The sequence below is a fragment of the Leptidea sinapis genome, chromosome 46 (genome assembly GCF_905404315.1).
Source record: "Leptidea sinapis chromosome 46, ilLepSina1.1, whole genome shotgun sequence".
Taxonomy (NCBI): Eukaryota; Metazoa; Arthropoda; class Insecta; order Lepidoptera; family Pieridae; genus Leptidea; species Leptidea sinapis.
This window is the reverse complement of record NC_066310.1, coordinates 119,194-143,216: the sequence shown is the minus strand read 5'-3', so window position 1 is coordinate 143,216 and position 24,023 is coordinate 119,194. Positions and strand designations below refer to the sequence as shown.

The 24,023-nt window shown below is 31.2% G+C and overlaps 1 protein-coding gene across 1 annotated transcript in view; it reads left to right on the top strand.

The window, feature by feature from the left end:
* LOC126978042 (igLON family member 5-like) overlaps positions 1 to 14,008 on the top strand; it is a 37,472-nt gene extending 23,464 nt beyond the window's left edge. Inside the window, exon 8 of the mRNA XM_050826768.1 lies at positions 12,369 to 14,008. Coding sequence (XP_050682725.1) covers positions 12,369 to 12,508 — 140 coding nt within the window. The 3' untranslated portion in view covers positions 12,509 to 14,008. The remainder of the gene's footprint in view (positions 1 to 12,368) is intronic.
* Positions 14,009 to 24,023: the final 10,015 nt, after the last annotated feature.

Below are 24,023 nucleotides of genomic sequence, written 5' to 3'. Positions count from 1 at the left end.
TAATACATTGAGTCGATAAGCTTATTTATTCTATAACAAAAATCATTAATGAAGTATTTCTTGCCAGGGGGTCTACTCTCTTTCTCCAAAACGAAACTTCGTAAACGAACGAAATTTAAACGAAGCTTCGGGAGTGACCCTACTCTATTTTGCTTTCAGACACATCGACGAAGTACGGGACAGTAGACAATATTCGTGAACGAATGGTGAACGATTGGAATGAACATTATTTTAATCCAACTAATTTTAATAGTTCTATTTCATGCCAACGTTGGGTAGTAACTAATGGCAACCAAAAATATCTGTATTACAGACGCAATGTAAACATGTCAAATTAGTACTTCAGTAGGTCTACTCTAATTCATTTGTTTCGAAGTTTCGTCCCGAACGTCATTGCTTGACATTTCGAATTTCTAAACATACTCTAAATCATTTACGTTCCGAACGAAAATATGGAGATGACGGCTATTTGTTCGGAATTTTAACGTCAATTTGACGATACCAAAGATTTTTTGATTTTCGTTTGTGTGTATTTTGTTGCAAATTGGCTTGCTCTACGTGAAAAACATTAAGAACATTGAAGAAACCAACGCCGCTTATGCAATCAATTTAATATTATTGAAATTCCCGACTTAGAGTACAAACTCTAGAGTACAAATTTTGTTTCTGTACAAATTCTGTAATTTCCTTTGCAGGAAATTACAGAATAAAATAAATTATAACATCCTATGTTTTACATAACTTATGTATCAAGTGTGGTATTAATATTCCCGAGTTCAACGAGGATGAATTCCAATGTGAATGAAACAGGCGGGTTCCCTCTTAATCAGCTGCGTCTTTACGTCATGCTCTACAGGCAGGTCGAAGGTCATGAACTGTATTGGTACAACTGTTAGAAAGGATAAAGCTAGAACTTTATCTTATTTATTCCTTCCTAACAGTAGGTAGTGGTATTCCTATCTTTCAAATAAATTTCATTTTTGTTATTAATGAAAGAACAATTTTTTTTTTTTTATTATAACAGGAAAACTTACTTACAGCTAACAAGTAAAGTAGAGTACCTACTCTGCATTAGCAGTAAGTTAGTTTTCCTTTTATAATAAAATTTAAAATAAATTTAGTTCTTTATTAATAACAAAAATGCAACTTATTTTAAAATATCACTAAAGATAGGAGTACCACTCTGTTAGAAAGGAATAAGTAAGATAAAGTTCTACCTTTATCCTTTCTAACAGTTGTACTAATGCAGTTCATGGCCTTCGACCTGCCTGTAGAGCTTGACGTGAAGATGAAGCTGATTAAAAGGGAAACTGCCTTCTTCTTTCACATTGGAGTTCATCCTCTGTGAACGCGGAAATATTAATACCACCCCTGATACATAACTTATGTAACATTAATTTTTAACCGACTTCAAAAAATGAGGAGGTTCTGAATTCGTCGGTATGTGTTTTTTTTTGTTTGTTACCTCCAACTTTCGACTGGGTGAACCGAATTTGATAATTCTTTTTTTATTTGAAAGCTGGTGCTTTCCTTGTGGTCCCATTATAATTTGGTCCAGATCTGACAATGGCATCCATGAGAAAACCATAAAAGTCTAAATATGGTATTCATACGTATAGCAAAGTGGATGATAAATTTACGAATAACTCAATATCGCGCCAACTGATTTCGATGATTCTTTTTTTATTGGAAAGGATATACTTCAAACTGGTGAGAGTTAGGTTAGGTTCTGATTACGGAATCCATTACAAAGTAACGGAACTCTTCAATCCTTAGGAGCTAATAAACGATACTCGGCCGAATCTTTTTTATGGTAACCGGTTATTTTAGTCATGTACCATAACATATTTATGGCCAAGTAATTGTCGTAGTCGAATATGATGATCAATGGGAAAGACTCCTTAAAGACTTACAGTAAGGGTGCAATCTGTGGCAGAATTTCTTACTGTCTGTAATCAAATTACGAAGCGCTTACGTTCATTGCTCCATTGAAAAATTTAGTATATTTACACATATTTAGCCAAATTGTTAGTAAGTGTACTTCAAATTCACTAAAAATCATAAAATAAAAAAAAACACCGACTCCAAAAATGACAATAATCGTAACTAGAATTAAATTAATTAATAAGATTGTAAAAAAATACGCAATTATTTTATACTTTTTAGTGCATATAATATATGGTTTTGAAGTCTTTTTTTTTTTTAAATTTTAAAATTGCTGTAAGTATCACTTCCACTTATCTTCTTTAATTTCCTACAAACTCTTAAGTAGGGAATTTCACTAATATTAAATTGATTGCTTCTTGATGTTCTTCACGTAGAGCAGCCTCGATTAATAGCATTCTTGAAACCATTTCAAGCAAATTTGCAACCAAATACACACAAACGAAAATCATACTTGAAAAACATCTTTGGTTTCGTCAAATTGACGTTAAATTCCGAACAAAAAGCTGTCATCTTCATTTTCGTTCGGAATGTAAATGAATTAGAGTAGGTTTATAATTCGAAATGTCAAGCAATGACGTTCGCGACGAAACTTCGAAACGAATGGAACCATAGTAGAAAACATCCGAAACTTCAATCGAAACTTTGTTTTTCGTTGAATTAGAGTAGACCTCCAGGTACAAATTTGCTTAAGTCAAGAATATAGAATTCTTATAATTTTTACAAGTCACTTCCAATAAATTATTCAGTTTTTTTTTCATTAATGTGTTCATTATGCAATAAAGCAACAGTTATTGTAATGTTTTAAGGCGAGGTTTTCCCAACACTTTAGGCAAAAAGCGCTCGAACGAATATATCTATAGCGTTAGATATACGTTCGACGCGGGCATGGCTGGGACACGAGCGGAGCGATGCGGGTCCGCATAATATTTTATAAAACTTATAATTGCGCAAGAGTACGAAATGCTATGATATTATAATGCATTTTGATGTGAAACTTCTTTAGGCGCATGAGGGTAAATTTTTTACGAATGAAACGGAATAGAGCGTCACGTAGATTTGAGACGTTTTTGTTCAAGAAGAGGAGGAGGTTTTTGTTCAAAGGAGAGAGCGATTGACACCGATTGAGGGAGAGTATATCTAGCGCGGCCGCTAGTAAGTAGAACATCTTCCCTACTAGTCTTGTATCGTGCTGATTTTTTTTTAAATCCAAGATACGATACCCATAATGTTGTAATCATTATTTTGCGTGGCAGCCATCTTGGATTTCAAAAATGATCCCAAATTCGTTCTCTTCACCCTCAAGAACCTCAGATACGATACCCATATTGATTAAATCATAATTTTGTGCGGTGGCCATCTTGGATTTATCTAACTTCCCTAAAGTACATACATACAAAAATCCCGCGTGGCATAATATTAAAAATAATATAACGTACATTTTATTTAAGTACTTTCCGCCTTTATTACCTATATATTTTAACAAATACGCTGTCGCATCATCATAATTTTTTTACTATGATTTCCGATTTGTACTTGTTTGCTAAAATCTTACGTAATATGAGCCCGAGAGACACGAACACAGTACCTTCCTTGACAGTTGTCACGGGCGTACTGCTGGCATGAGCGAGCATGCAACCAAGGCGTTGCGTTTGGTTTATTACGAAAAAAATTAATTTAAATTAATTCACAAAGTGAATAGATAAAACCCACGTGGAATATTTATAAATACTAATAAACTATCGAATAAAATAAGTTTTGTGTTTATAGCCATCATAGTTTTATGATAATATACGAGTAAAACAATTCATATAAAAAGCCTATTTTTCAAAAAATAAATCTATCGAGATTTTAAGTAGATTTTCAATGAGCCTTCAGAAAAATCCAAGTTCCATTATAATTTTGTAACAATAAGGGATCTTGCTTAATTTACGCATTGTTGTCCACCAAGTATCATAATTCACATTTTGTCTGAATTCTCTGTTGAACTTTCAGGTTTGGAGTCCGTGTCACTAACTGATACAGGATTTATTTCTTCTTCACCTTAAGATTTTTAAGGTTCCTCCATGTGTACTTGTAGTTGGAGTAGGGACACACCCCTCACTTTACTATACTGCTTTCATCTAATAAGTTTCTTCTAAACATATATTATGACTCCGATTCTTGTACGAACTCCTTAGTACTTGAATTAGTGGGAATTTCCTATTCTTGATTTGTTTCATAACTAGAATCTCATTGTAAGGTTTAAGCGATTTCCATTAATCTAGGATTATTCCTTTTTTTAAAGAAGTGTTTATAGGGCTATTGTTGTTTGAATATCTCCAACATGTTATGCATGTCCTGTAATACTTTTTGACTTCTGTCTACCACGTATAATCCAATATTTTGAGCGAATAAAGTTTAGAATTATTTGAGGTCTACCGTGAAAGGTTTTGTAACACGCATCCATTATTAACAGCTGAGTAAGAAGACTCTTACACGATATACTTAATGGTTGAATAACATTCATCATTACACAAAAGAGTTTGCTCAATCCGACCACCTTAGTATGCCGTTTTGATCCAAACTCGTGAAGTGTGTATCCAAAGTTTGTGAAATTTACTGCTTTTTACTTTACTTTCTTTATACCCTGTTTTTCAAATGCTTTCACCAAAATGTAACTTATGTACTCGTTTGACACACATCTGCAATACCTCGTTCATTTCTAGAATAGTAATGTATTTATATTACTTAGGTTTAAAGATATATATTTCTCATTAAAAACATAATATTGTCACTTACATGAGAACATAAAATGATGTTATAATTTATTCGCCGTTCTTTACATTTTCAGTTCATACATATCTATGTACTTAGTATTTATTCTTCTTTAAAAAATTTATAATTACACACTTTTACAGGTCACTGTCACATAACAAACTAGACAGACATGTTTTTTTTATAAAAAAATTTTTTATTTAAATAATGTAGTCTGATAACTCATGTTTAAATAGTTTTTAAGGACTTAATCTTTTTGAGAGATGAAGATAGAGTATTAAAAAGTTGTGCGCCCTCGTAAATAAACATACGCTTGCCGTAATTTGTTCTTGTCTTAGGTAGTATCAAGTAGCTGGCCCGTCTCGTGCTGCGTTTAGACACGTCATGTTTAGGTTGAGTGATTAAGATTAAGTAAGATTGATCTATGGATGGAATTATGTAGAATTTTTGTATCAGTATACATGTATGGTAGGTGTAAAATTTTATATTCACGAGGTTGGTTTGTTTGTATATTTTAGAAGTAGGTGTTAAATAAGCGTAATGAAATAGCATTTTTATGAGTCTATTTTGTATTGTTTGCAATTCAGCTAACTTTGTTTTTGCACTGCCCCATATTTCAATGAGATATGTAAGGTGTGATTTAACTAATGAATTATAGATAAGCATTCGAACTTTGCGGGGTATCGAACGAACTATGCCACCACTGGGTTCCCACCCAGCAGACAAGAGAGCTTCTTTCTAACATAGTCAATATGGGCGCCCCGTTGCAAATTTCATGAACGTCAGAGATTTCCCTTGAATTAATTACTAGTTTGGAAGGAGCACAACTTGATTTAAGTTTATTGTTGGAAAGGCAATCAATAAGGTTCCATGTTTTTCTTGGGTCTTTGATATGGTAAATGAATTTATTGAAGTAGTAGGCATCTTTTGTTTTCTTAATTAGTCTAGCTGTTTTGTCCCTTTCCATTTTAGAATTACTCTGCAATAATTTATTATTTGGATCTTCCTGAAGTTTTGACCAACAATTATTTCGCTGATTAATCGCACTAAGAATTTTTTTGTTAATCCAGTCTGCTTTAGGTTGATTTAATATTTTAATTTTCGTATCTTTACTTTTTTCAATCAATGGCTTTAGTTTAGATTGCATTTTGTAAAAATTTTCAATGTTTTCACTTTTGAAATTAACCATCTCTTGGTAAAGCTTTTCATAATTTATAATTAAAAAAAAAATATGATGCTATAGCATCATATTTAACTCGATTTTTACGGGGTGGGTTAAACTTTTTTTAAATAAGGTGATTTTGCCTATGGTCTGAAAAAGACGAGTCTATCAGGGCAAGGTTGTAGGTATCAATTTGTGCCAACATGGTCCAATATTGATTTCTTTGTTGAAATTCCACATATTATGTAGGTATAATGTTCCTGATTTACTTTGTTCAAAGGTTTATAACCTGCTGTATTTTAGTAAATTTATATAGTTCTGCTTTTTCTTGCTTTTCTCTAAGAGATCAATATTAAAATCTCCCAAGATTAATGACCTGCTGTATTGATGGAAGTGTGATTCCAAAATGTCCATGAATTCATGAAAGTTTGTGTCACCTGGATTGTAAATTATTCCAACGTTTTGTGCACACTTTTCTAATTTTACCCAGAGGTAGTTGTTTCCTCCTACCTTATCGTGTTTCAGTTAGGGTATGTTTTAGGGCATTATGTATATAAGCTGAGACTCCACCTAACGTTTTGTCTGACCGTAGGTTAAAATAGTTTGTATAGTTAGGAAGTTGAAACTTATTGGCTTGTTCTTCTGTTTTAATCCACGATTCAGCCAGTTGTATTACATGAGTAGTTTTAGGGATTGATCTTATTATGCAGGATAGTTCAACGAATTTGTTACAAATACTCCTTGCGTTAAGATATAGAAAGTTTAGGCAGGATTTAGTGTTGTTCACTTCAGAATAGTTGCATAATATTAATGGTCTTCTTAATGCATGAGTAGGGTGTCTGTACTAGTTTTTTGGTTCAGTGGAGATGATTTTCGGTATCCCTTTAACATATTTAATAGTAACGTTATTCTCACGCTCTACAATGCGGTGATTTAGTTCGTCTCGCAGGTTATTCAATAGTTTCTGCTGGCTAGGAGAATTATCCAAATACATTTTAATACCACTTGGTAGTTTATCTTTTGAGCGTAGTAGTCTTGCGAGCTTAATGCGTTCTTCTTTAGTTTTGAGCTAATATAAAATTCTTTTGCAATTTGAAATCTCTCTCAACATTCGGTTAAAATTGGAAAACTTAGTCCTCTCAAATTTTTTGATTCATTTCTATCGTTATATGACCCCATTCCTAGAAGTCTAAAATTGTTAATATATCCGATACTCTATTACTTACAAATGTAATCCATTGAGGTGCACCTCCTTTCAGTCTCGCCGGTACCATTGTAGAATCTGTACATACGAAAAGTTGTTCTTTAAGAATATTCATTACGTGAGCCGTTTCAGATCGTAATTTGGATCCTTAAGCTGCGCTTTATAATTCCAGCGAAGGTAGTGTAAGTTTTTTGTTATTTTTGCTGCAATTGGATACTTTGTCTTATTTTAATCAGCGAGTCTCTGTACACTTCTGATTGCTAAGGTATGGAGCACAAGCAGTTCCAAAAGTAAGTGTCAGTAATCTGAATGATTTATTTATTTATTTATTTTTATTTATTTATTGAAAAGACCAACAGCATAAATATTACAAATTAGTCTTAAAAATTAGTGTACATATAATAGCCAATTACAGGTCTCTCTATATCTAGTGGATTGTTAAATCTTTTCCATTTAGCATGCATTTTAGATTTTTCCCTGATAATTTTATTGAGTGTATTATTGTACCAAATGGGATAGTGATTGTTCTTATTTATTTTATGTATATATATAATTTTATCATAACTACATTTTTTAAAATTATACTTCTCTATTGAATTTTCTTCCATGAAATTAAGTGATATATTTGAAGCATCAATCAATATTATACATGGATGAGCTGAATCCTCACTGACTAATGAGATCAACGAACGAGTGGTGGAGGCAGAAAAGTTACTAAATACAAGATCTAAATTATTATTATATAAATTTTTAATAAAGTTTCCTTGTTCTAAACCTAATAAATTAAATTCATCTAGTAGTAATTGCCCTGCATTTTGAATTTCTACAGAACCCTTCTTAGTGAAAATTGGCCCTAGACAGTTATCCCAATTAATATACGGCAAGTTGAAATCACCTACAATCAAAAAATTATCATTTTTATGTGAACTCATGACATATGTGATACTGGAAGTAACATTTTCTAAAGTATGAGGTAAGTTATTATTAGGTGGCGCATATATTATTGCGATATGTAAGTTCGCACCAACTGAAGTATTGAATGAACTAGCAGGAATAGTAACCCATATCATTTCGGTTGGTTGCACTGCATTGTTGTTAGTCAAAAGAAATGCCCCTAGCTCACTGCGTACAAGTATCATAACTCCACCCCCTCTGGATGTATTCGTAAGAGTTAAATCTCTGTCTATTCGAAACACGTCATATCTAGGATCGCAGAATTCACTATCTAAAATCCCGTCGTGTAACCATGTCTCTGTGATTAACACTAAGTCAAAATTATGTTTATTTAATTCCCTGTAAAATTCTCAAGTACGTAGGCCCCTAATATTATGGTAAAAAATATGTAACGATATATGAGTCATTATTTAATTAAAAATTACAAATTGTGTAAAAAAGATGCAACGATAAATACAAATAAAAATTACTAGTGTTAGACGCCATTGAATTAATATAGCTATCAAAATTTATAGTAAGTAAGTGTAATAATAAATCAAAAAAAAGTGTAATAATAAAACAAAAACATAATGCGTTATTATATCGTATGAACAGAGTGCTATACAGCTTTAGCATGATCATTACATTATCTATCAGACATAATCGACAGTAAACGCATAATAATGTTAAATATTGTATTATGTAATATTTTGTGTAAAGTATAATAATTGTGGTAGCAGTATAGTGATAAATAAATTTTGTTGTGTTTGAGTTCCTTGTTACTTGGTGAATATTATAATATTGACACGGGAGTGGGTCAGGGATTGGAAATAATACTTCGCTTATAGGAACGAGTCTTAATTTGCGTTCACTTTTTCTGAACTTGCACTTCGCCGGTCTGCCGCTGTTACTCTTGTGGGCGGCGGTACCTTCAACGCGTCACACCGCACCGAACACTAAGCCTCTTCTATCTTCTTCCTCTTGGAACACTTCCACTTTTCACTACTTCTTCTTCTTCTTTACACTTTCGAGTCAGAACTAGAACTGCCGTAGGCCACGCTTAGTACGCTTATCCATGTTGTGGCGAGCAATGTCAGGGTCCGACCCGTATCTGGATGGCGGTGTACGTTCCATTGTAACCAAATAAGAAAACTACTCCGACCGTTTGAGAACGCAATACGTAAAAAACCCAACTCAGTGTAGGTAATAGATACACGGAACACACACAATAGCGTGCACACCTTATCAATGAAGAGTTAAAGTAAGCACTACGTATATCTTATTCACTCACCCACGAACGCGTTACTATCGAGTGCGACTGCGATTGACACTTTGTTATCACGCGGCACTGGTCATTATGATTCACTATGATGTATTGGCATATCAGTGTGTGATCTCCATAAAATACATTGGAAATTAGTACCCTCAGTATGTGTGCTATTATATAGATTGGATGTGTACGCCAGCGCATTAAAATGTGTCTGAGATCCCTTTTTATTTTTTTAAATGAAAATAAGGGACAAGATGAGCGGCACATTTAGTTGATGGTAATTGAGACGCCCTGCCCATTACAGTGCAATGCCCAAAATCCTGAGAGGCACTACAATTGCGCCACCTTGAGACATAAGATGTTAAGTCTTATTTGCCTAGTAAAATCACTAGCTACGGCGCCCTTCAGACCGATACACAATCATGTTTTCACATTACTGCTTCAAGGCAGAAATAGGCACCGTTGTGGTACCCATAATCTAGCTGGCATCAGCAAAGCATCATGGCAAAGGAGCCTCCCACTGTCTAAAATCCTGCTGAATGTTAAGTCCAGTTGCCGACTCATCATTGAGCGAGGCCTTTAGAAGAGGCATTTATCAGCGTACTCGCGTCGTTTCTTTATCATTTCTAACCACCGCGTGGTGGGGAAACTTGGTAGCTCGTGCGTTATCTAAGTCATCAAGTGGAACTAATTCCATGTGGTTTAATCATAAATTAAAATTAAATTCATTACTCTCTCATATTCAGTTCTAAAAGTAATATCTTTTTCAAGTCTTTTCTCTAGGTATAATAGTTTTCTCTCCGCTATTTTTCTTGTATCTCCGTATGGCATACGTATATACCATACGGGGTGTGTACCGTGACTTTAATATTAATTTATTAGAAAAATCCGCCACCAGTATTAGATTCAGATCTTTGTTCAAATCATATGATTTATCCAATATTTTCTTAGAGCCTACTAGAGTATCCGACACCTCCAAAAGCTGTATTGGTAATATATTTACCAATTATGAGCCCATTTCTCAGTCAATAATAACCAAGCTGAGATCAGAACACTTTGGTCAATTAGCTTCTTTTAATATTGAATTAAAAATATGTACTACAATTAAAAAGTTGACGTCCTAGGGAAATGATAGGAGAACACGAATCTAGAGCAAAACGTGGATACAACAGAAACTAAACGTCAACGATTTTGAAATAACGAGAATAGCACCGCAGATTGGACATACGATACGTACTTAGAAAAATAAGGAGCCAGGTCAAGGATACCATAAGAGAGGAAACAACTACAGCTTGTTACAAGGTTGATGCTGGGGGAAGAAATTATTTCAGGTCTGCAGCAAAAATATTTCATATTTTAACCAGACTGTACTTTTTAAATATCTCTTAATCTCTGACGAAACAGGCATAATTGTAATATGTAAGAATTAAGAACAGGGATGTAAGATTTGGATTCGATACTAACACGAGTTTTATATAAGACAGGGCTTATTATAAACGGGGAAGAGTCTCGCTTCTTAAGAATTGTTGAAGCAACCGCTAAGAGATATGTTGTCTTTAAGGTGCTCTAAGCTTGGAAGGTCCCCAAGTCGCAGAGCATTTTCAACTTCGCTTCATTGTGTGTCTTCCACCGCATCTATCACGGGAATTACTCTGGTGTTCCAACAGAATATGGGCGGCGGTGATCACTTATCACCAAGTGACCTGAACGATCGTTTGTCCTCCTTTTCAAATAAAACGGGCATCGGTTCGGGAATACTGAAGCCGAAGTATCCCAAAGTAATCAACACTAGCTTCCTTATCCGTATCGCATCCCCTGGGAAATCAATTTGTTGATAAAATATCCCAAATACTTTTCTGTATCACTGACGGCATGTTCATGGGTTGAGTAGTTTAGCCGTGGTCTTTTAAAAACAAACCTACATTCGCATTTATATTAAACTCGCGGCCTGGACAGACTTCGTTCTGTTTAAATAATTAATTTCTTTATTATTATGCAACAGTGGCCCATATTTTGTTAGTTACAGGCTATAAACTTATTAGTTAATAGTAAATAAATATAACGTGGGTATTTTTTAGTAAAAAAGTTGTAACTAGATGGATAAATTTTCCGCGCTGGCCAGTGTGTTCGGTGTACTCCTCAACTTAGCTCTCTTGATAGCAGGATCGTTAATTAGAATCTTCAGGATAATACTCGAAACTGATTAGTACAGGATAGTACGGCAACAGTAAGTTAAGCTGTTGGCAACAGTAAGTTATCGTCAAAATCATTTTCAAGCACAATGTCCAATGAAATAGAACATTTTATCGAGTTAGTGAGAGATTCCTTTATGATTTGAGCGATGAGGACTATAAAAATCGTCAAAAAATCGCAGTGTGACCGCGAAACTCAGAACTGTGACCGCTAGGCCGCTCGCAGTGTTACCGTGGAACACAGAACTGTGACCGCTAGACCACGCGAAGTGGGGCCGACACCTAACCGGATTTCTGATCTGTTTTGTGTTTAATACATTATTTTGTGAACAATAAATAAAAAATAAAAATCAAAGTAGATGATCATTTCGAATCCAAGATAGCCATTGTGTTAAATTATAGATTAAATAACATAGATAATACTATCAATTGCAAGGTTCCTGGAATGGCTCAGCTTATCATAGTTATAATATAGTAACTCCGATAAAAATCTGGCGTCATTATATTTTATTACTATTTATTTATCCGTCCAGCCCCGGCTATCAGAGTACATCATTGAAGATTTATAATAATTGTAGGATCGCTTGTCCGTTAAGTTTAATTAGAAAATTAATATTCGTTGGTATGTTCACACGACATGACAGATTATATTTCAGAGGTCCCGGACGCGGACGGTGCTGCGGTGCTCGGATAGGATAAACATTTAGCAATGGATGTAATGCCTTATATTTAAAACTGTGATAATATTTCATATTCAAGAGTGTGATAATCTTTGAGTTTTGTTTACTAATCTAATAAAATAATGAATAAATACATATACGAACACTTGACAAAAATTCCAATATTTTATGAAGAGTAAAAGTTCTGTTCATACCTAATATTACTGATGAACCTGCATTGTTACAGGCGACAAGATGGCGGCCACGCTCAGTCGGAACTCGAGTGACGTCGGACACAGAGAGGCCTTGTGGTACTTTGTTGTCCTGCTCACGTGCTTGTGCGTGATAACAAGTGCGAGTGGAACGGATACGACCGGTGCCTTGTGATGTTTCCCCTAGATATGATGTTTTCTACGTGGGGCGTGCTAAAAGTATCCGAAACGATAAGAAAAAAATACTATTAAAAGTCAAAAATAAATTTATTGTTTCTCAAAATGTTCTTGTTTTGTGCCACGTTTCCATTTCTCCATTGTGCCACTCCTCCGTGGTGACCTCCAAAACGTGTTTTTCCTACTCTTCGACAGCTTCTTCCGGTGATGAAAATCGATCACCGCGTTCTTAATAATTTTTGGGAACAAAAAGTCACAAGGTGCCAGGTCGGGACTGTATGCAGGATGGCTCATAAGTTCTACGTTTTTTATCTTCAAAAATTCGTTTGTCTGTCTAGCTATGTGAGAACTAGCATTGTCGTGGTGCAAGATAATACAGCGATTACGGTTATTTTTGCGCAGTTTGTCAATAACTTCCGGCAAACATATGATCGTGTACCAGTCACTATTCACGGTACGACGATTTTCAAATGTCTAAAGCAACAGTAGCCACATGTCGAGTATTATTAAAAAAAGAAGCAATCATCCGCTTAGATGCAATTTTCACGCGCGCTCTGGTTGGTTTAGGCTCACCTTGAAAGAACTATAGGCTCGATTGCTGCTTCGTTTTGGAATCGAAGCAATAAATGCATGCTTCGTCACCTGTTACTATGTCCCACGCCAAATTTGACTGACGCCCCTTCGTTGAATCTGGTAAGTATGGCATTGCACCAAGCGACACGGTCGGTTTTTTGAGCTTCGATCAAATACGATCATCGCGTGATTCGTCACTGAGATTGACACGACCGCGCTTGAATTCCGCAAACCAGCCATAAATAGTCGTCTGGCATGGTGCTTCATCGCCAAAAGCAGATTTAAGTCGAGTGAGTAGAGACTCGCTGCAGAGTGCTGAAATGTCAAATTACACTTAAAATTGTAGAAAATCATACTACGAAAATTTTCCCGAGTTAAATCCATGTTAATGTAGACACTCAATTTTTAAAATGGAGCCACATTATAAAAACAATTGACAATAGAAATAGAGTTTATGTAACTGACGAGGTCCTGTGCGCCTATAGTGCGCCCTATGTAATGTAATAACTACAGAATGTTTTTAAGTGTAAGTCGTTTATGTGATGATAATTAATAAAATTATGAAGTATGTACTTGTTATTAACACATCTTGTTTCTGTTTATACTTGTTGTACACAAATACCTACCTTAATAAGAAATAAACATGAATTTGTAAAATTCTTTAAGCACTAATAAGTATTTTTGCTCAATTTGTATAAATATGTCTAATTTAAATATTTTGTCTTCTTAGCTTAAAACAATTAATAGAAGACAAAGGATAGCTTGTGAGATGTTTCCAATGTGCATTCATGAAACTTTATAGAATTAACGTTATGAATGTAATGATGATATTATGTCTTTATTGTAAGTTATGTATGTCTACAATCTAATCTAATGTACAATTATGACTACTATGTAATTCAGATAAATCATTGGTTTCCTAATTTATTGTAGTTTCATTATTCTTGTTGTAAAGATGAGTCCTGGTGATAAACGGGAGGTAAGTAACAGTGGCAGCAAGATGAGTCCTGGTGATAAACGTGAGGTAAGTAACAGTGGCAGCAAGATGAGTCCTGGTGATAAACGGGAGGTAAGTAACAGTGGCAGCAAGATGAGTTCTGGTGATAAACGGGAGGTAAGTAACAGTGGCAGCAAGATGAGTCCTGGTGATAAACGTGAGGTAAGTAACAGTGGCAGCAAGATGAGTCCTGGTGATAGACGGGAGTTGTAGGGATTCGCCGGTTCTGGCTCGCAGTATTGGGGGTTCGCCGGTTCTGCCTCCCGGGTTCTGGCTCACTTGTTCTTGATGCTTGCTAAAAAAAAAAGTTTGGTGTCAAACTGGGGGTTTTGATGTATTTCCGAGCGATTGTGCTGATCCGTTTTTCGGTATCTCTTATAGTTTCAAAGTTAGCTTTTTAAATTAAACAGATCCATACTCATTACTAATCAGTGGTAATTAACCTAATGATTGGTGAGCGACTCAATGTCGATTCTTTGAATGTGATAGATGTAATTAGTAAATTACCTCTCACATTCGTTACTACGATTAAAACGACAGTTTCGTGCTGTGTTTATTATTTATTTTAAAAGATGATATAAATAAAGTATATTTAAACATAGTTGCAGATTGTATCATTTTCAAAAAAAATGATAAAATCATTCCAACTTATTAAACTTAAAGTTTAGATACATTAAACAGTACTCGCAACATATACTGCGGTAAATATTTTTTTTACTTTTGTAGTATTGTAGATATACATTCTGAAATTGCTTTGTTAAAACTTCAGCTGGAATCCCTGAGTTGGACGATCATATGAATCGAAGTATATACATATACTTATCATCAATGTGTATTGCAACCCAGTGAGAGCCTAGGTTATTTTCACTATCTACATTGCTGACAATATAACAGGGCGTTACGACATATATCGACAATCGGATTGCTGCGTAAACATTATTTTGAATACTGAGATCAATTTTGCTTCAAATAATTCTGTATCTCGATTGTATTCATATTAGTTTAGAATAAGGTCTTGTCAGTTGAGGGATTGAATAATATTTGATTGAATGTGGATCATAATAACAAAAGCACTCAATATAGCTTTCGTGTATCTTATTCATGTATTTAAAAGTTATTGGGTTACAACTTACAATAAAACAAATCTTCATTAATTTATGTACATATTTTAATTCAAAATTATAAGGCAATATACTAGTAAGTTTAACTAAAAATAATACACACCCTTACAAACGATCAAACATAAACGTAACTGCGGTAATCTACGGAAATATTATGAATTTTATGAATTTTATTGTATAAGACGAACGAAGATCGAAAACGAAATTTGGCTTTTGAATATGTAACATTAGTTAAGTGATATAGCTTTTTGTCATTTTCTTCATGTCACAAATTTTGAGATAAATAAAATACACTTTAGTTTCTGTGACTACTTCCTTTCGTGTATATATCAACAATTCGACCATCAGATATCCTCATCAGGTCATCCATTATTTTTAGGATTAGTTTAAGATTTTTTCCGTCAAACATATTATAGAGATCAGGTAGTTATATCTTGAAAGTAATTAACATGGTTGAGAATGTATAAAAAGGTTGTATTTCATCAAATCATTAGGTGATTTAGATTGTGTCACCGACATAATTAAAAAAATTTAAAAATTATTTACGAAAACTGATTTCCACACCCACACACAATGCACCCTCTACTACAAAAAGGTTTCATATAATATAGTGAGACGATTTATTGTTAAATTACCATTTATTGATTATATTTAAATAGAAAAGATTATAAGTAAAACAATATACAGTACCTACATCATAACTTACTCCACAAGTTAAATACAAGATGTATCTACTCTCATTCTTTTCAAAAAAAATCATTCAACCTTAAAACTTATATAATATTTATTATATTTTATGATGACTCGAATCTAATTTGCTTAAATATACCGTTTGGTATCATTACATGACAAACTAGATTTATTTATTCGCAGAGTGAAAATATTATGCTTTATTGACTTAACTATATGCATTGAACAATATTCATTCTTATTTTCAAATAGGCATATCTTAACTAACTAATTGACCTAAATAAGTTTATTAAATCATATATATTGACAAAAGATAGAATGTAAATATCTTTTTGTTATATGCGACATATTGCTTAGTTATTACTATACAATATTCAAATTGACCCAGGTACCACAAGGGTATCTACTTCGGCCAATATATTGATAGAACAATCTGCTTTTATTGAGCACAGTAAATGTATTTTAAACTAGATAAGAAGACAACAGAGGATTTCTCTTGCTTGAAAAGTAATTTTAAGGAGGGTTTACTCACAGATAAAGTGAATCAAATCACTAAAAATACACCACATGTTATCAACCTGGTTCACCAAAATATCAGATGTATAAAAGGAAAAGAACTTGAAACAGAATTGTTTTTAAATAACTTTAATATTGATATTATATGTTTCACAGAAGACTGGTTAAAAAGTTTTCAATGTATTTTTAATTTAAACAATTAACAGGTTGGTAGCTTGTTCACGAGAACCGCTGCAATTCATGGAGGTTCATTAATTTTATTGAAGAAAAAGTTAAAGTATAAGAATCGAAATGATATTGTCTGCCTGTCTATTGAGCGGATAATTGAGCTAGCCTCAATTGAATTAGAGCAATTCATTGTTGAGTCTGTTTATAGACCACCCTGTGCTAACTTTAAATTTTTTGAGAAAGTTTTGGATTAACTTTTATTCAAAACCACAAAATCAAATAAAAAACTGTTTGTTTCAATCAAATAAAACAATGAGAAGAAGTAGCAAGAAACTCATTGCCACTCTTCTATTCACAACGTAATACTTAAAATAACTTATACTAGATACCGAAATTATTGTAATAATTTAATAAAAAAACTTAAAAGGAAATACGAAAGGGATCTTTTAGCTAACTCCATAAGCAATAATAAACTATTGTGGAAAAATATTAAATTAATTACATATTCTAATAAAACTAATAATTCAAACTCAGAATTAATCAACATAAAAAATACTGCATCAGAGTCGGTGAATTTCATAAACGATTATTTTGTTAACATTGGTACACAACTGGCTCAACAAATTCCATCTTCTGTGCAATCTTTAAAGAATGACAATAATCAATCAATACCACATTCTATGATCTTACTGGAGGCAGACGTAGAGGAGATAAACAGAATTATAATTGGTCTTAAGTCGTCTAGTGCAGCGGGTTGGGATAACATACCTACGAGCTATTTGAAACACATACGTCATGAAGTTGTACATGTTATCACTCATCTAGCTAACTTATGTTTTGAAAAAGGTGTTTTTCCTGACCTCATAAAGGGGGGGATAAGGATGATATTAATAACTATAGACCTATATCTGTTTTACCGTGTATCTCAAAGATAATAGAAAAGCTACTGAATAATAGGTTGGTACAATTTTTAAATAAATTTAATATATTATCTCCATTCCAGTTTGGGTTTAGACGAGGTAAATCGACAGAGGATGCAGTAGCTTCTTTATCAACTTTAGTGACAGAGCAATTAGACAAAGGTAACAAATGTATTTCTGTATTCTTAGACCTTAAAAAAGCCTTTGATACCGTCTCAATACCAAACCTTATAGACAAACTAGAGAAGATCGGAATAAGAGGAACACAGCTTAAATTATTTAGAAGTTATCTCACTCACAGAACAAAGAGTAAGGGTTGGTGAGAATGTAAGCGATGATGCGATAATATCTTTTGGGGTTCCTCAGGGCAGTGTTCTAGGTCCTACCCTTTTTTTAATTTATATAAATGACCTCTGCAACATGAATATAGAAGGTGCTCGTATACTATCTTACGCTGATGATACTGCTATTGTCTTTAGCGGAAGTTCTTGGAATGAGGTTCGAGAATAAGCTGAATCAGGAATAATACATGTAGCTAATTGGTTACAAATGAATTTATTAACACTGAATACAGTTAAGACTAATTATATATGTTTCAGCATATCTAATCCCTCTCAGCCAAAGAACTTTGATATTAGAGTTCATAAGTGTGATAACATAATACATAATATATAAAACTTGTGAATGCCCTATAAGGAAAGTTGCCAGCACCAATATTTAGGAATCGTGATTGATCAGCGATTATCTTGGTACCCACATCTTGAGCAACTTACTAAGAGAATTCGGAAACTTACCTGGATTTTCAGAAGTTTAAGACACGTTGTTCCTGAAAATTCTTCAAATTCTACAAACACGCCTAAGCATCTTCTGAATAAAATATATGTAGCGTTAGTCCAGTCTATACTCATATATTGTATACCTATCTGGGGAGGCGCAGCAAAATCCAAATTTTTAGAACTTGAAAGGGCGCAACGTGCTTTAATTAAAATTATGTATTTTAAAAAACGGCGTCATCCCACGCATAGCATCTATTCTGACAGTAACTTATTAACAGTTAGAAAGTTGTATATAGTACATACGGTACTAAAAATACATAAATCTATTCCTTATAATAGTACATTACTAAATAAGAGAATTAAACACACTGTTGCTCATGTACCTCACACCAAAACATCGTTTGCAAGTATACAGTATGAAAAACGTGCGGCCTTACTGTATAATAAAATAAATAAACTAAACAATATATATGAAAAATCATACTATGAATGCAAGAAAATAATAATTGAGTGGATAAGGTCATTTAATTATGAAGACACAGAAAACCTACTTATAGTTACGTACTAAATCTTTAAGTTTTCTTTCAAAGTAACACACACACCCACACACACACACACTCACCAATACATACAATCACATACATACATACACACACCCACACACACACAGCACATTAAGTTTAGATTACAAATAAATAAATTTTTAGTATGTTATTATTGTTAGTAGATTTTTTTTCCCTTAGTTAATTAATTATGTATATGTTAAGGTCAACTTATCTATTATTACACCTCATTATTATGTTTTTGCTATGGAAGAGCGGGGCCTCCTACTACAGGCAACTCTTTGCTAAAAAGGAGACCCCAACACTGATTGTATTTTGTATTTTGTTGTAATAAAAAATATTTGTTTATTTGTTTGTTGTTTGTTTTGTTTGTTTAAAACTTTTTTATATCAAGATTTACATTTAAGTGCATCGATTTACAAATAATTTCAAATTACAATATAATATGTAAAATGTAAAATGATGCAACAGACACACTCAAACGTCAAATAGTCAATGTCTTACACGAGTAAGTCAAAAAAGTAAATGTAAATTAATACAAAAGTTATTGAGTACAGTAGCTGCATCGACCACATACACCACAAATAATAATGATAATGATAATGATAATGATAATGATAATGATAATGATAATGATAATGATAATGATAATGATAATGATAATGATAATGATAATGATAATGATAATGATAATGATAATGATAATGATAATGATAATGATAATGATAATGATAATGATAATGATAATGATAATGATAATGATAATGATAATGATAATGATAATGATAATGATAATGATAATGATAATGATAATGATAATGATAATGATAATGATAATGATAATGATAATGATAATGATAATGATAATGATAATGATAATGATAATGATAATGATAATGATAATGATAATGATAATGATAATGATAATGATAATGATAATGATAATGATAATGATAATGATAATGATAATGATAATGATAATGATAATGATAATGATAATGATAATGATAATGATAATGATAATGATAATGATAATGATAATGATAATGATAATGATAATGATAATGATAATGATAATGATAATGATAATGATAATGATAATGATAATGATAATGATAATGATAATGATAATAATAATGATAATGATAATGATAATGATAATAATAATGATAATAATAATAATAATAATAATAATAATAATAATAATAATAATAATAATAATAATAATAATAATAATAATAATAATAATAATAATAATAATAATAATAATAATAATAATAATAATAATAATAATAATAATAATAATAATAATAATAATAATAATAATAATAATAATAATAATAATAATAATAATAATAATAATAATAATAATAATAATAATAATAATAATAATAATAATAATAATAATAATAATAATAATAATAATAATAATAATAATAATAATAATAATAATAATAATAATAATAATAATAATAATAATAATAATAATAATAATAATAATAATAATAATAATAATAATAATAATAATAATAATAATAATAATAATAATAATAATAATAATAATAATAATAATAATAATAATAATAATAATAATAATAATAATAATAATAATAATAATAATAATAATAATAATAATAATAATAATAATAATAATAATAATAATAATAATAATAATAATAATAATAATAATAATAATAATAATAATAATAATAATAATAATAATAATAATAATAATAATAATAATAATAATAATAATAATAATAATAATAATAATAATAATAATAATAATAATAATAATAATAATAATAATAATAATAATAATAATAATAATAATAATAATAATAATAATAATAATAATAATAATAATAATAATAATAATAATAATAATAATAATAATAATAATAATAATAATAATAATAATAATAATAATAATAATAATAATAATAATAATAATAATAATAATAATAATAATAATAATAATAATAATAATAATAATAATAATAATAATAATAATAATAATAATAATAATAATAATAATAATAATAATAATAATAATAATAATAATAATAATAATAATAATAATAATAATAATAATAATAATAATAATAATAATAATAATAATAATAATAATAATAATAATAATAATAATAATAATAATAATAATAATAATAATAATAATAATAATAATAATAATAATAATAATAATAATAATAATAATAATAATAATAATAATAATAATAATAATAATAATAATAATAATAATAATAATAATAATAATAATAATAATAATAATAATAATAATAATAATAATAATAATAATAATAATAATAATAATAATAATAATAATAATAATAATAATAATAATAATAATAATAATAATAATAATAATAATAATAATAATAATAATAATAATAATAATAATAATAATATCTATTTATTTCTCCTCACAAAGATCTTAAAGCTAAAACAGTACTGTAGTGTTACATTTTTTTTAACAGATAGTATTTTGTGGGGAGCTGGTGTCTGAAGTAGGTTGACCCTGTATTACAGATCACCAGGACCTCACCCCCAGATATAAGGATCACAATGATTAAAATAGTACACATCCGTACTAGTAGCTAGAAGAGCAACAATAGATCATAACAATAGATGACTTTAAATTTGTAATTTACTATTAATAAAATGTGTGTGTGTGTGTGTGTGTGTGTGTGTGTGTGTGTGTGTATGTGTGGGCGTACTCTACTCTCAGTTACTATTAGTGTACAAGGTTTTCAGTTGAGGTATAGTCCAATTTCTGTAGCCACTCTGTCAAGATACGCTTGCATTTAGTTCTGTTGAGGTGGTAAATTGACAGCTCTTTGTTTACCTTATTGTAAAGGTATTTGTATTAGGCTTATTGTATTACCTTGAACACAGAAAAATCAATCTAGTATTAAACAATAATTTTTCACAGATTCTATCTTTTCGCCTTTGCGCTTTATTTTTTTCCGGATCGTAACTGGTAAAGCTATGTTTTTTTAAAACTGTATGCATTGTTAGAACCTTTGATAGTTTATAGAGTTCTGTAGTGGGATGGTAGATTGGTAATGAGTTACTTACTTACAAAAGTATTATTATTTGGAGAAAAAATTAACAGCCCTTTAGAGCTCATAAACAAGCGTTTGAGTTTTTTTAATGGCAAAGATTTTACGCAATAAAATGCATTTTATTATATTAATATAGTTTTACAAATGACTATATAATTAAAGTGTATCTTCTTTAAAATTGTTATCTCATTTCATGAATATTTAATAATAATAATTAGATACTAGTAAGAGAAATATAACAATAACATATATTTTATACTGTCATGTTAATCAATGAAAATATTAAATACAATTATAGATTTTAATAATATGCAAGCAACAGGTGCAAAAGTATTTTTTTTCCCACCTTGATGAAAAGCTCGCTTATAGTACCTGGTACGAGGGACAAAAATGGCCGATTCTATCCCGGCAAGATGACTTTTGTCCCTCGAACCAGGGACTAAAAGCGACCTTTTCATCAAGGTGGAAAAAAATCTTCTACGCACCTAGGGAGAAAAGTAGGTCATTCCCATCAGCGGAATATTGACAATCGCGGGTGGCAATGTCACTCAATTTTTTTTATCTCACTGAATATACTATTATTATTCGAAAACAATTAATTTCAAAATGAAGCGATTTAAATCGCCCATTTCATAGCGCCCGAAACCGAAATATTACAAAAATCGTGGAAATTTTCAGAGATCAGGTAGGTGGAGGTAAGTGGGGGGGTGGAGACACGCACCTGGGATAACTTTCTCCGCTCTTTGAATACAAAGCGAATCGCGGGGTACCGCTGTATCTCCCGACTAGACAAATGAGTTCGTCGTAAAAATGACATAAACCATGTAATCGAGACAGGTGGCTAGATATCGCTTTTAAGATATCACTGATGAGCATTTAGCTATTTTTTTTATCTGCGTTAGGCATAATATTATTTACAGGTTTTTATCTACTTTCGGAGAGCAGATTAAATTTCATGCACAAAACGCGTTACTATAAAACAATAATATTTCTTCAATATCTATGTTCTCAGTGAGACGTTCCGAGGGAACAATTGTAATTATTTTAGTTAGTAATTTGAATGTTTTTAATCATTTATATATGTTTTTGTCTCCAGTAAAGAAAGTAAATAAAGAATTCTCCAACATCAAGAAAAGAATCGAATGTTTATATGGAAAAATGTATCCTCTAGACATCAAAATGTTTTCTAAGGAAATAAATTTTGAGAAAATATATGCCTTTACGTGATCGATGTAGACATCCAATAAATAAAAAGCTAGAAATATTTCATCTATAATAATATTATGAATGAAGTTTATGTGGTGTGCAATTGATGCTGAAGAAGGCTGTCATAATTTTAAAATCTTTAAATTTAGATCTAAGCGACTCTCTTGGTCCCATACTCTTTTCTGCAGCACGAAAATAGAATCTTTATCAGCAGCATTTCCCCATAATAATATACCATATGACATAATGCTGTGAAAGTAACTAAAATAAACCAATCTTGCAGTTTCAATGTCTGTTAAGGAACGAATCTTTTTTACTGCGTATGCAGCAGAACTTAGTCTACTTGTTAAATTTTCTATATGAGGGCCCCATTGAAGTTTGGCATCTAGCGTTATTCCAAGAAAAATAGCGGAATCAACTATATCTAATTTCTCGTTTTTAAGCTGTATATCGATTAACACTTGCTTAACATTAGGTAAAGTAAATTTAATACATTTCGTTTTATTACCATTAAGTAACAAGTTATTAGCTTCAAACCAATGTACAACTTTAGTTAAAGCATTATTAACAACATCAAAATTTGGGATGCAACTGTGTATTTTAAACATGAGTGATATATAATCAGCAAACAACACAATTTGATATTTATCCTTTGCAATATAAGGGAGATCAGGTCAATACCAGCATCGGTAGTTGAACGACCCTGGGTGAAACCAAACTGTTTGGAGTGCAGTACATTATTATGGAAAAAATGACGAAGCAATTGTTTTAAAATAAACTTTTTAATGATTTTCCTAAAAGTGGGTAGTACAGATATTGGTCTATAAATAGTAGGGTCACTGGTACAACCTTCTATGCAATTGTTAAATATTATAGCTAAATCTGGTGCTATAATAT